Source organism: Polyergus mexicanus, unplaced genomic scaffold (assembly GCF_030449975.1).
Source record: "Polyergus mexicanus isolate NDT 795.1 unplaced genomic scaffold, iyPolMexi1.0 SCAF_3, whole genome shotgun sequence".
Lineage (NCBI taxonomy): Eukaryota > Metazoa > Arthropoda > Insecta > Hymenoptera > Formicidae > Polyergus > Polyergus mexicanus.
Genome location: NW_027223323.1, coordinates 9389093 through 9404609, shown reverse-complemented (window position 1 = coordinate 9404609; position 15517 = coordinate 9389093). Strand labels below are relative to the sequence as shown.

Here is a 15517-nt window from a genome sequence, read left to right as displayed (position 1 = left end):
GTACCTCGTTCTCGAGGCACGAAGTACGGCGACGGGGGTAGCCTGAAGGTACTTCGGATCTCACCTGCGTCCTTGCCACCCTTCACGCAGATGCCAAAGCCATGGTGAGAGTCCGGCGGATCTCTCGTCATGGTGATTGTCCTTACGGTGAGCTCCTGGAGGCTGAGCGGCTGCGCGATCGGCGACGTGGGCGGATTCCCGGCGTTGGTTTGCTGCTGCTGCTGCTGTTGCTGTTGCTGTTGCTGCTGCGACTGTTGCGACTGCTGTTGCTGCGAGCCGCCGGAGATGGTCGGCGTGCCACGTGCGGCTGTCACGCTCGCCGGGCTGGACGCCGGAGATCTACGATCGCCCTGACGTCGTTCCGAGACGCTGTTGCCGAACAATCTGCAAGGGATCAAGAATTATTTTTTTTTTATTATTTTTGATTATTTAATTTATATTGATTATTTAATCTATATTTTGATTATTTAAATTATAATTGATTATTTAATTCATATAATACGTGTCATCGATAGCTTGGATAAACGAAAACTCGTGGTATCAACGAATTTATTCGCCATTAATAGTATTTTAGGTAAAAAAAGTAAATATAAAATTGAAACTTCGATTCGACAACTATAAAATTAAATTGATATACTTCATATTTACATTTATATATAGCTAATTACGAGACACATTTTTATTATATTAAGAAAATAACTTAGAAAATTTATTATCTTAATTTATTCTCAATATTATGTATTTTTTTTTTTTTTCGTTTATAAAGACCTCTACAAACTTATCATTAAAATCTATGATATTAAATATTTTTCCATCGGTTTCGATCACGAGAGCCTATTATTTATCCGGGGGTATCTTACCTGAGCACCTGTTCCGGGGAGATGGCACCAGTGCCGCCGCCGACGCCGCCGCCTCCGCCTCCTCCACCGGCGTTTCCGTGACCCCGGTGGGATCTGTAAGGGGTGGCGTGCGACGAGTGATGATGGGGCGCGCTCGGCGGCCTCTCGACGATGGTGTAGCTGGTGCCGGGTGGACTGTAATAGCCGCGATGCTGTCCGCCATGATGACGGCCGGCGGTGCTGGACGACTCGAGGTCCTCGGCCTCGTAACAGCCGCCGGTGCCGCTTCGCAGATAGTGAGAACCGCCGCCGCCGCCGCCGCCGCCGCGCAGAAAGTGCGCGGCACCGCTTCCGGTGGTGGTGCCGCCGCCACTCCACTGCAGCTCCTGCAGCTCGGAACCGTAATCCTCCGTGCTGCTAGCCATGCCTCCTCGGCTGGCGATCGGTCCTCCTTCGGAGGTCACACCTGTCAATCAACGCGCGAGTCCCATTATTAATTAATCGTGCGGGAAATTAGCGGAGAAACGTAAAGAAGGAGGGGGGGGCGGCGGCGGAGGGTGGAGGGGGTTAAAGGGAATGGAAGACATGGAAAATTAATGACACTAAGACATCAAGTTGTGCGAAAATCGTTAAGTAATGAATATCTTTCAATTAGATGATTTTATTGGGAAATAGCTTTTAAAAATATTTTACACAATAAATTTTATATTTTGGTTTAATTAAATGAATTTAATGGAAAAAGCTTATCTTATTTAATTTATTGTCGTTGCTGTTACTGTTAGAGAGTATATAATTTTGTGTGGAAATAATTTTTTTGCAATTTTTAAATTTATGAGATTTATATCAAAATAAGAGATACGAAAGAATAAAATTTTTTATAGGAATTAATGATATCGAAAAAAATAATTGCAAATATAAAATTGTTAAATGAAGAGTCTTGTCAATTGAGTCGTTTTTATCGTAGAATAGAACAGCTGTGTTCGTGAGTACTCGACGATTCTATAAATTACGAGACAAATAATTTTAATATGCTTTTACATTAATATATTATAAGATAATGCATGGCAATTCCTGACTCGAACGCACGATGCGACTTAAACGTAAAACTCGCGGCCTGAATTTTCGGGAATCGACCGAGATTTTTCGTAAATAAGTCACGAAATACCGGAAGACATTTTCGCGTTGGCAAAGAAATCACCTCGACATTCAAATGCCATACTAGCGACTGAAAATTTTATTACGGAAGTCTTTCTCGCGGAAGCCGTTCTTTGCCAAGCGAAAACGCGCGAGTTTCTTGCCGAATTTATATGTGAGATATAAAAATTGCAAGATCAACTCCTATAGAAATTTACTTTCGAAAAATCAACACGCTCTTTGCACTTTTATTGTTAGTATAATTTTCTCTATCGATTTTTGTCCCACATATACATTTAAATATTCTAAAGCAATAATTGTTTTCGCGCTAATTTCTTGTTAGAGTTTTAATAATTAATTAATCATAATAATGATCGTATAATAGAGAGTGAAGTTATAAAATTAATTATAAATTAATAAAGCAGAGACGAAACACCTATATTGCTATGTACGATTAATCGTGAATATAGAAATTATTTTAAATTTTGCGGATCCGTCCGGGTAAAACTTTAAACGCTGAAATCTTCGATGCATAAAAAAATTTATAATTAAAAATTTCTTATCTAAAAGACATCGATATGATTAGAATCTTTTTTTTTAGACATCCCGAGGACATTTACTTGAATGTTTTTCCGGACGATCGCCAGTCGTGTGTCCACGAAGTAGTACACGAATATTCGCGATTTATTTTTACACCGGGATCGATCGTGTTTTTTCCGCTATTATCATCGGGCTTGCCGTGACGCGAACCGATTATGTTATCGATTCCCACAAGAGACGGGAATAACGAGACAATTAAATCCATCGTGAGGGGGGGGGGGGGGGAAACTTCCTTGTCGTGACCGTCTAGCGCTTCTAGATAGCATCTTTAACGTGAAACCTGACGTTCTGTAATGGCATCATTTTCTGGGACAAACCCGCTCTAACGTTCTTAATGGCTTCAGGAAGTCTTCCTTTATCGCCGGAAGAAGTTGGCCTCAGAGATTGTCGTTGATAATAGGCCCGACAACCTGAATGCTTTGCTCTATATTCAAACATTCTTCGAAAAAATTTGAGGGAAGGTCTTCCAACATTTAAAATAAATAAATTAATGTCAAAATATATTTGTCTCGCAATAGATATGAGTAGAGAAATTATCTTAAATAATGAAATAAATTTTTATCATGATTTACGTAAAACTTGAGTGTGTTGGACTTAATTTGTAAGGTTGACCTTTGCAAATATATATTAAGCAAAATATTATAAAAGTTTAAATAAAATAGAATTATTTTTGATATTCTAATGGAATTATCATATTAATTCGTGTGACAAAAAAATAGAACTTATTAATCTCAGAAAATTATATTAATTATTAATTATATTATAAAGTATCTCGAAACACGTACAATTTTCCATTACTTTTTATATTATTTTTAATTTAATTAAAATAACCAACTTAGTGTAATTTTATAATTATTATAGTAGCTTTCTGAGAATAAAATTGTCATTTCTCCCTCCACTGCCATTTATACGATAAGATCTCGAGATTGAGACATTTCCTGGGGAAAAAAAAAAAAAAAAAAAGGAAGAAAGGGTCGCAGTCTTCTTCGACAGGCTTAATCCTTCGTGTCACACAATGTATTCTCTAATTCCTCACCCTCGCCAACAATCGTTTCGCCTATCGCGAAACGGCTCGATTCAACCTTGACATTGAGAAAGGCTCCGTTCGTCGCTCGGAGAAGGGGGGGGGGGAGGACGGGGTTGAAAGTCGCCCCCGGCGAACATTCCTGAGGGACGGGGCGAGGGATCGAGGGTGGAGGGGAGGGCCAGAGAAGCGGAGGGCGATGGGTGGCTTTGGGGATGTATACGATGGTTGTGTGTCGTGTGTCCCGTCATATACGAGGGTGGACCGATCAATACTGCGGCTGAACACCTGAAGCCGACTTCATTCAGTCGACATACACCCCCTCCTCCGCCCCTTTACTCCATCCCCTGTCCGACGCGACCGCTATAACTTTGCCACTATACTCGGGTTATAGTACCACGTACATGTTCCCGTAACAGCTTGCATTAAAGCGGAATATTTATAATAAGCGTTAAATGGAGAGGTTTGTCGTGCGTTAGCTTGATGATGATACCAAAACGAACCAGGTTTCCTCGTTTTTCAGATAGAATCTCGAAATGTCTCCGCACTTGTATCTAATAGAGGAGCGAGATAATAGCAAGAAGCGATTTTATTATTTTCGAAATAAATTAATGAAATAATTTAAAAAGATAAAATTATCACACATATATAGGCATATATATATATATATAAAATATATAAAACTACAAACTTTTATTAAAATTTAAATAAGAAATCAAAATTAAAATAAATACAAAAGAAATAAAGTTACATAAAATTTAAACTAAAAAAAAATCTATATATGTTATATAATTTATCAAAGTAAAAAAAATACACGTCTTGCTACAAAAAATGTAAAATAAATCTAGAAAAAAATCTGTTCAAGAAATCTATATAGGCTCGTGTAGGATAGTACGTGTTTCCTGAAGTAAATTAAACATTCTAAACAAAAAATCGCATGTTCACAAGACAAGGATTAAAATTGGATGATTCTCCCACTATTATATAATACATCATATATACAATTGGTACATATAACTTACGTTATGCGAGACGCGCGTGTATAGAATTCGATCGGCGTGTGGGACGAATTTATCGAGATACTGTCGTCGCGGGATGGGATAATTTTCGAACGGCGGGGCCAATGATAACTATAAGTGCCCCGATAAAGGTGAAAGGTAACGCGATACATTTTGATTGTCATTTTATATCCTTTGATAAGTTACTCAGCCGCGGGCGCGCGTGCGTGAAAGGTCGATTTTTCAGCGGTGTATCCTTTTCCCGCGGCCACAAAATATATTTATATCGATTATACGCGACAGCGCGCAGAAGACATCCGACGACGTCACCCACCTCGTCGATAAATGGTAAAAATTTACATCTCGGCCGTTCATAAAAGTTGACAAAAGTGAGAGAAATATTTTCGCCGAGCGCACGCTTTTTATGCAGATCGAGAGATTGTATCCGTTGGGCTAGTATCCAAAGAAATGCAAATCTCGACGAAAAAATGAAGTTACATCTCTCCGACACACTAGAATAAAATTGACCCATTTAACGCGATTCGCGAGAATAACACGACAACCCAACCCCTTCTCCCTTTTCGTCTTTCAATCTCTCGCGGAATATAAAAATTAATAGGCGGAATAAAAAAAGATTTAATTAAATAATAATTTGACAGAAATTTATTCTAGTAAACGAAATTATTATACGAGTGTCATTACTTTTAAACACGCGTACGCTAACATTTTTCCCTGTTAGTGGAAATAGACTCTGAATCTTGCAAAGAATAGCCGCATATTCATTATTCTATATCTGTATGCTTTCTCACATATTTCGGCGGCTCGTTAAATGCGTTCACCGTTACACAAGGATTTATTTATCACGCCCGCATTGTAGCGATGAAATGGCGCGGCACACGGAGAGCGGAACTCCGGTGAATTGCGGTGCGGCTGCGGAATCTTAAATTCGCGTACGCCCTCGAATGTAATTGCATTACATTCCCGTCACGTCACAATCGTCGGCGTTGTGATTGCAGTTAATCCCCGCACGATTCTCTCCGGCTTTTTCAAGAGCATGTCGTAGGCGACGGAGCGAAATAAGGACATCGATTCACAGAGAATATTCCAGAGGGGTATACGATCGCGGATTTCTCCTCGTTAAAGAAAAGTCAAAGGCTCATTCTACATATATACAATGTCGCAAAAAATTATTTTCAAAAAATTTAGACACATTTTGTCCGAATTTTCAGATGGCTGAAAGAAATTTTAGACAATCTGTCTTAATCACATCGGAGTCATTTTTCGGAAGTTTGTTTGAAAATTCAGACAATGCGTCTGCAAAAAACCTACAGACTTTGTCTCTCTCTCTGAAGTTTGCCTTTTTTTTTTTTTACGATATATTCATAAAATTCTCCAAATCCCATTGAAATTCCTCAGCTATTTAACCACAAAATTCTTTACCATTTTTATTATTTTCATTTCTTCGAGCGTTAATGCAGAAATTATAAAATTCATATTATTATACTTGCATGCCATAAAAATTGTTGTTAATCCATCTCCGATAATTTAAAATATTAAAATACACATATATAGTTTTGCTCAAATAATTTATAAAAAGGCATAATATATATATATATATCGCGTATTTTTAAGAAAAAAACGTCCTTTTTCCGAAAAACTTTGTTGCATTTATTGAGCGGTACGAGAGATAAAGCGCGTTGAATTCTGCGGTAACTCTGCGGCCGAGAGTCTAGAATTTGTTCGCGTCAATTAACGATTTTTTTATCCGCCCTCCACCGCGTCATATCGAACTGAACTGCCGTCATCGGCTCTATTGACCGTATATACCGGTTATTCTAAAAATAATTCTCGTTCATAGGCATCGTTCCCCGATAAAGGAGCCGATCGGATACTGTTAACTACTGCGGGCATTAAGACTGCGCAGACTTAATAACAGACTCAATGCACGCCGACTGTATCTGAGAAGTGCGTGATTAAGCCGGGAGAATTCAAATCAAGTATTTAAAGACGAAATGCTTTTTTTAAAGCGCACGGAGTAATAAAGATTGTTATTAAGCTTAGCGCAGCAATACAACGTAATTTAATTTTCTAGAAGATTTGAAGGGATTAATCTTGAAAACGATTGACGAAGGATTAAATTTTTTAGGTGAGTTTTAATTAATTTTCTTGAAGTATTATATTAAAAAAGAGAATTGTATAACTGTCCCACTGGGCTCATAAATTTCTCATTGAACTTTTAGCTCGTCAAAAATATTGACATCTTTTGATACATATATTATTATTATATATAAATAAAATATTTTTATAATTTTTACATATATATATATATATATATAAGTAATTGTTGAGAAATTTCCTAGAAAAATTTATACTTTTAATTAATGTTTATAATATACGATATAAACACCTTTTCTTTTTAATAAAAATATCTTTGTGCTTTGGAAAAATAAGGGCGAAAAAATGTCGCGTGAAAGATGAGTTAAAAATTAGATTTAATGAAAAGCGGATATATATATTTATTTCTTGGGAGAACTTTGGATTCATCCTAAATTACAATCGTACATTCTTCTTGCCAATATTCCACAGTACTCTCTCTCTCTCTCTCTCCAATATTAAACGTAACACTCGAGCATGCACGTCGAAGAGGGTAATTTCAGACGCCATTCGGCGGATATTGCATTCGACGGAAGGAAAGGCCGGAAGGGAGTGAGGGGGCGGCGAGCACGGCCCCCGATGTGGAACGACATGAATTTTCCACGCGGAAATTTCCGCGTAGAAACCGGAACGCGTGACGCGCAGCGATCGCGGAGGATGCACATCTCCGGACACCCGAGTCCCACTATGTCGCTGCATAATACTCTGCGTGCGCATCGTTAAGTCGGACATGCCGCGTGAAATATTGCGTTTCGCGGTCGCGATCGTCGTTGTAGCGGGAAACGACACTGACCGATATCATTGTTCAGGAATAGTCGTGGCGAAATTGTTTATTTAACAGGCATCATAAATCGCGTTCTAGAATTATTCGCGCACAACGGTATCAAGGTAACGTAATATGTATAATTTGGAATTTAAACACCTATGAATTTTACATTTACAGATTTATTTTTTTATTTTTTACTTTGATTTATTTTTATTTTTTTTATCTCTTTCTTCGATCTTTTAATAATTCTCGTAAAAGATTAATTCTCGATATATATATGTATGCGATTATTAATATTAATAATTATTAATACTTATTAGTATTAATATTTATTAATATTTATTAATATTAATAATGTTATAAATAATGAATATCTTCGCGTAATAATTCTTTTATCCTTAAACTTCTTCCTCCTTTTTCATCTTGTCGGATGACAAAATACAATAATTCTGCTAATCCAATCGATACTTATACAGCATACGATTCTCAGGAGCAATTGAATAGCGCATCGGAGATTTTAATCGGGGCGGAATTTGCGGATTAACCCGACCGAAACATGTGATCTGACTTAATATGTGCAAATTGCGCGCGACACCCGGTGGCTAGTATTGTGCACACGTATGTCCTATAAATACACCAGGTCGTCCTATCGAACCCAATCGTCCCGACATCGCGCGATTGTGCATTGCACGAACGAGCGAGCGAGGAAGCGAATCTAAACCCCCGCTCACAACCTCACCCGTGTTTCGTGCAAAAGCAATAGCCACGTGTGCACATGTGCGCGCTAATTCAGTCACGAAAACGCGATCCCCTCAAGGGCATCGATCGAGGGAATGATCTGTCATCAAAGTGTCCCTTCTCGATACGTGCATGTTTAACGAAAAACTAACTTGTAATTCGTTTGTAAAAATATTTTATAATCTAATATAATTATTTTTTTTTTCTTCCGATTTCTATTCTCGCAATGTAGTATATCATTGGGGTGAGATTCCGGGGGGAGGGAAGGGGGGGGGGGTCAAATAACGAGCTCGATGAAGTGTGAAAAGCGAATATGTTTCGATACGCACCTCGCCTTTTTTTCCGTCGATTTGTTAATTGAATTTTTTTCTCGTCGATCCGTTATCTCGACAGTCGGATCGACGAGACATATTTACCCCAAATTCTTATGACTCGAGAAAATTAGATTTAAAATTACGCGATGTAAACGTGGCATAGAAAATTGTTTACTAATTAAAAATTAAAAATTGTTTTCTTACGCGCCCCACTAATTGTCACATTTAGTAAATCGTTGGAAAACAAGAGAAATAAATGTAAAGTAAATCGAACTGGAAATTTTAAGATGAAAATAAATTAATAAATATATAAATATATAACAATAATAAAAATTTAAGATCAGAAATAAAATCTGCACAATTACAGAATAATCAGACGCGATCTAACTTATTATTACACTTGTTATAATTCATGATTAAATAACTAACAATTTTTTATACGCAAACCTAGAACATTTGAACTAAATGCAGGTTTCCTGTTAAGTTAATGATGTGTAATTTTTTTTTTTTCAAGATTTAAGAGAACAGATTGGAAATTTCAAGGCTACAACACAATTGGCATTCTAGCTAAGTGCAATTTTCTTTGTCAACATGGCAATCGTTATTTTTCCCACTTTATGTCACGTAATAAGCAACGTTGCTTAGAAAAAAATAGTCGGCATCTTTTCACGCGAGCTCACTTCTCGTCCCCCTTTTCATCCCCCTTATTCCGTCTTATTTCTTGCGCCAACGCGAATCGCCACTGCATTGCGTGGCGGTGCACGTCGCAATGTTGAATATTCAACGAAACGTATGTCCTCAGGTCTAAGTAAATTTCCCCCTGAAATGCATTTAGCCCTAAAAGCACATAGTGTAATTTATTTCGATCACGATATCGCGATATCGCGACCGAGAGTGAATTTATCATAGTTCTCACACCGCGCGAGTGCCCACTTCGTTGGATCGAACATTTGCGACACGGTGTATATAAAAAATTCGCGCCGAGCATTCCGAGCGTACTTGATCATGGAATTCTTTAATGCCGTTTTATCGAATCGGTGAGCTTGACAGCAATATAATTAATCCGAATGCAATCCTTGTATATTAATAACATCAATTTCGACGAATTTGTGCATGTAGGATATATTAAAAATTCACAATTATCGGCGCAATCCAGTGCGAACGATACATTCGATAATCGAGAGTATAAACGTCCGACGAATTCATCTATTAATAATACGGGGAGAGACATTTATAAGCAACGCGATCAATGATGGCGTCGTCTACAATGATTTATTTTTGCGTCACACGCTGTCGACCCTTTGCGAATCTAAGAAAGATAATGAAGGAATTCTTCCCGGAAGTAGGATAAAAATGGCGCGATAATTCATCAGCGACGAGGGGAATCCGGCAATCCATAAAGCATGAAAAAGAAAAAACGATTTTGCGTAAATCTAGAGGATTTTAACCCAAATTTGACGACCCTGTTTTTTTTTGTTTTTTTTTTTATTGCGGTTAAACGCTGTTTTAATGAATAAAGAGCGGGTTTTTAATGATCTTGTATAATAATTTCGAAACTGAATTAATTAAACTGAAATTTAACGTAACAAGTTTAATTATAATAATTTATTATTATAATATTTAACATATTTGTATTTTTTTAACAAAAGTTACAATAATCGATTCTTATTGTATTTTATTCTCATGTATGAATTTTTAAAATGATATTGAAAATCTTTTCACACTGTGTTGTAGATTTTATCTTTTTCTGAGGATTTTAAACAGTTTGAAAACATTGCATTTTTTTATTTGTATCAGCTGTTTATGTACTGTTCAAGATGTATTTTGTGTACATTTAACTTTGATTAGATATTTGTTTAGGTTTTATAAAAAACGGTCTATATAAATTATGAATTTATTAAAAAATTAGTATCATTTAAATATAATATGTTGATATCTTTTTTAATTATTATTTTTCAAATTAGGAGACCGTACAGATTATTTAAAATCAGTAATTTTTATTATCTTTGCAAAGAATAGAAAGAAAAAAAATGTCATACTATTATTATATACCGATTCTTTTTCTAAAGAAACGATACGTTTACATATATTGTGACAGAGAGAAAAGATTATGTTACTTTTAAAAATTGTACGGAAACATGCAACACACACATACACAAACACGCACACCCACGCTACCGAACATATTTCACCCCGAGAGAGGATACCATGGAGATCGAATCCAATTTCCCGTGACGTTCCCGTGTGGACAGTCGAACAGGACAGTCTCGAAACTGTCCAAGTTACATTTATGCGTGCCACGTGTGCCATGTAAACTCGACATTCAGTCGAATAAACGCAACTCGAGCGCCGTTAATGTATACATTTCAAGATGAGAGAGCGACACTGTATATGTATGCGTGAACCTATTGAAAAAAAAAAAAAAAAAACTGGCGGCTTCGACAAGTTTATTGCACTTGTCACATACAAATGTCAAATGTATACATAAATACAAATCATATATCTTTTAAATTTTGGAGCGATTTTCCAAATTATATAGGCTAATATAAAGCTATCGACGATATCGTATTTTGTACATGTGTTTGCGACGATTAATTTTTACTTGAAAATTTTATTATTGGTACTTGAATGATTCATTGAGAGAACGAGCTGTTCTATGAAGTTTAATTAAGAAAGATTGTCCTCTTTTATTAGAATATTTACATTAGCTAATATATTTCCAATATTGACGTAGAACTTGTTTTCTTTGTTAAGCTTTTTATCATATAAAAAAATATCATTGATCCTTGCTTCTCGAGCTTATTCTCTCGTCGAAAGAGGTAAACTCCATCAACTCCATCAAGTAACAAATAAACTAGCTACTTCGCAACTATATAGTTTGCAGATATTAAAGTTCTTATAAGCTATTCGTAGCGCATTTAAACTTTTTTATAAAGTGTATAAAAGCATATATGTGTCTTAGCGAAACAATATTCCTTGATAATAAAAATATAAAAACTATACGAAAATCGAAATGTCACGTTTTTCTTAAATATTCGAAAATAATTCAAGCTATTCTTTTCAAATCAAGATTGCACAAAGATCAAATTTATTTGCAATCAGCTATGAAAAAGCTTCCCTTGAATGCTTTGAATTTATTAAATGAGAACTCTCTCTCTTGAATTGGTCACAAAAGATCGAAAATTATCCTTACCGTAATACTTTACGAAGGAAAAGTTGTTTCTTGTGATTTTTAGCACGCACACGAGGAATATCGTTTCTAACACACACATATATATATAATCCACCGAACATTTTCCATCCCGCTAAAAATTCCTCCCTATTCCCGGGAGGCTAGAGCTCGTTCTCTCGGCGAATCACTCGATTACGTTCACGTGACACGTGCTCGCATGAGTAAAGCAAGTACGAGTAGCGTCGACGACGTTCTGGAAAAAGGGCGAGATGGAAGGAAAGGGTCGCGTGTCGGCGTCTGCCAACTATACACATATGTGTAACATGCATACGGCCGTTATTAGTTATTAACGCGACCGCGAGCGGCCGCCTTTTTTCCCATCCACACGAGGGTGTGCTCACGCAGCACGTCACGGGGATCGATCCTCGGTCACGAGGTCGAGGGCTGAAAAGTGTTACGAGAGAGAAAGAGAGAAAGAGAGGGAGGTTGTGCAAAGGCTTTGCCTTCCTCTTCTTCTCGGCCGAGGCCGAGCCGAGGAACCGCCCTTAACCCTATCGAATCTTTAGTGAACCGCGTCAACGATTTCCTCGAAGAATCGTGACGGGATCGATGATGAACGAGAACGATAAGGAGGACAATAAACGATTGAGCCGAAATATCAAGTGTTTAAGGGGAATTTAGATTGTTCCTTAAACCTTCTTGAGATTTTATTCAGTCTGCGTTTGTTTTAATTTATTTCCGAGCTTTTAAATATAGTTCAAATATTACGTCTTTAAGCAATAGAATGATCTCACCTTCTGGAATAGGTCATTAACAGTGCGATGCAATGCTTTTCAAGGGAACAAATTCTTTAGTCTTGAATCTTGACATTTAGATTAACAGGAATTACCTACAATGACAGTATAAGCTGAACGTAAAGTCACAATGTTTCGGACAATGGTAATTTTCCAATAATTTCACGATAGCCATTTAATTTCAATAATTAAGATTCTTTAAGGATGAGAGTTTTGAGCTCGTTACAGAGGGACGCTACAATTTATCTCTATGTTATAGAAATATTTATATCAATTTTACGTTTTTTACCGAATTGAGACACGTCAATTGTATTCTTCTTGCCATGGAAGGTGTCGATTAGCTCGACATTTCTAAAGCTGGTATGTCACGATCTTAGCCTCCAGGAGGTGATTGTTGCCAGTGGCAATATTTTTCAAGGTAACACTTGACGCTACCCCACAACCTCCAAGCCGATTACCGCATAAGCTCGACTGCTGGTATATATTTTTAGAATCGGAACATCACACGACGGACGATGAAAACTCCTAACCACGATGAAAAACAATTTTAATGAAACACGACTGTAAGACTTGATTTGTAATTAATTAATCGACTGTTTTTGAACGCGAATATCGCGATGTCCGGTTTAATATCGCGAATACACCAGTCACCGGGTACCATATTTCCACGATTGATGGTATCCTTGTAAGTTTGTGCTAGCGGCTATATTTTCCAAGACAACAGAGCCGCTGCTCGCGACCCGTGTATTAATACAATCATCGTCATATATTCGCGGACTCGACATATAATGTTATCCCGTAATAATTCGCGAAATCCCGCGAAAGAATAGGCGAAAGCAGCGCTCGCGATTTAAAGAGAGAAAGAGAGAGAAGGTAACGTGCAACGCACGATATTCCCATTACGGTGTTTGATCGGCACGACATCTCCTTATATAGGGTTTACAAGTCGACGGAGAATAGCATCGCGGACCTTTCAAAGATGGCTAATTTCTACGCTGTCTATTCTTTCGCGGAAAGCTCGCGGGAAGTTGAAAACCAAAGATAGGCAGACGTAGATAGATAAAGAAAGAGAGATAGATAGATAGATAGATAGATAGATAGATAGATAGATAGATAGAGAGAGAGAGAGAGAGAGAGAGAGAGAGAGAGAGAGAGAGAGAGAGAGAGGGACGGAGATAGAGAGAGAAGGTGGACCGATCGAAGGCACTCACGTCTCTCATCTCGAGGCCGCGGCGACGCGCTCGCGTGCGAGCGTCGTCGTTCCAGCGAGTCCGGTACCGATGACGGGGATGACGACGACGACGACGACGACGACGACGGCGACGACGGCGACGGGAAATGAACGCGATAATGCGACGCGCGATGCACTACTTGCTGTTGCTGCTACTGCTGCTGCTGCTGCGGACGCGCACGTCGGTCGATGTGCCAGGCGCATCGCCTCAGCAACAACCACGGCACGAAGCTCACGACTGGCTCTATCGCCGGGGGTTGCCTTCGAGTTCACCGGCTTGTCAGGGTGGCGGGGGGTGGAGGAGGGTTGAAGGAGGATGATGATGACCGTTTGGGGAGGGGAGGGAGGGGGAAAGGGTAAGAGGTGAAGCGATGTGGACGTCGCGACGTCTGCCGGCGTTCCGAGAAAACCACCCCTCGGGCAAGCGCAAGGGGTGTCGATGCTTGATTGGAGGAATTGGCCTTCCGGCGATGGGGGTGCGACGGAATTGTTGTCTCGATATCGGCGCCGCATTGGTAGTTATTCTAAATGGAAGGGCGACGGTATCGCTTAAATAATCGCTGTCTTCAAATCTTCGTAAAAGTTCTATATTTTTTCTCTCTATATATGTCTTCTATTTAATTTTTTGTTATTAAATTTTTTGATATATATATATATATATATTTTTTTTTTTTCCCCTATAATATGATATTATTGTAAATTCTCTTAAAAATAGAATTATATTTCTTAGATTATTTAATACTAATATTTCTTTTTAATTGTTTCAATATATTTTACATCTATTTTTTTATATCATAAGTTGCTTTTCCTTCAATTTTGTTTTTATATTAATTATTAATAATTTATCTATCAAATAAATTATTTCGATATTTAAATCAACACATCTCGACCAAAAAAAAAAAATCGATTAGCAATGATTTAATTATATCTTAGATATAATAATACAATAATTACTCCGAAAGTTACGAGTGTAGATTTTTATCATTTTATTTAATAATTGTGTTGTGTTTACAGCATTTTAAATATTTTTAAATTAATTACTTAAATTTTTTCCGCTATTCTACTTTATTCAATGAAAATATTATGAGACTTCTGAAAAAAGAGGACTCGATAAATCCTTCTAGTCGGGCCGAAATGATTGCCATTCAACTCGTCTTCCATTTTATTTCATTTAATCACGTTAAAGCTTAGAAAATGATCGGCACGATCTTTCTTTTATTAAGACGGAGCGACAAAGTCCGGCTGCTTTCGACGCGTTTGAATAATCGCGAACGAGCGAACGGAACCATTAATTTCGTTCAGCCTGTAACCCTTTTATCGGCCATGTAATTTCGAATATTCTCACCTCGCAGCGGGAGATCAACAGGTTCGCGTGTCGGATGTGCCGACACGCCGGAAGTCCACTCTCGTCGGCTACGTGAAATCATTCCGCGCGCGATACCGATCGGTTCGATCTTTCAATAAGATAAAAGCCGCGAAGGATCTGAGCAAGAGAAACGGTCCTTTAATTCACGCGACATTGACCTTTAATTCTCCACGAGCGAACGAAAGTGATCTTAAAGTACTTCCTTGAATGTGACTTTCCTTTTACCGCCGTTTTTAGAATATCTTCCCGTTTCTCGTTGATATATTTTAAATTATAAAAGGGAGCGTCCGATATATACGGTGTGAAAAAGTGTGAAATTAATGAGAAAAGGGAGGAAAGTTACCGAGGATTCGGTTCACGAGATCGTAAACGGGTTGACGGTGGATA

At 37.9% G+C, this 15517-nt stretch overlaps 1 protein-coding gene across 7 annotated transcripts in view; it reads right to left on the bottom strand.

Moving 5' to 3' along the window:
- Positions 1-12640, bottom strand: part of Dysc (whirlin protein dyschronic) — a 66127-nt gene extending 53487 nt beyond the window's left edge. For 4 of the 7 annotated variants that reach the window (XM_070292989.1, XM_070292990.1, XM_070292991.1 and 1 more), the window contains exons 1-3: positions 11761-12639; positions 861-1305; positions 65-384 (exon numbers count right to left, since the gene is read on the bottom strand). In XM_070292989.1, coding sequence (XP_070149090.1) covers positions 65-384; positions 861-1305; positions 11761-11839 — 844 coding nt within the window. In that variant the 5' untranslated portion in view covers positions 11840-12639. Of the gene's footprint in view, positions 1-4; positions 385-860; positions 1306-11760 lie in introns of all 7 variants that reach the window. The other 3 variants (XM_070292993.1, XM_070292995.1, XM_070292994.1) reach the window with 2 other exon arrangements.
- Positions 12641-15517: the final 2877 nt, after the last annotated feature.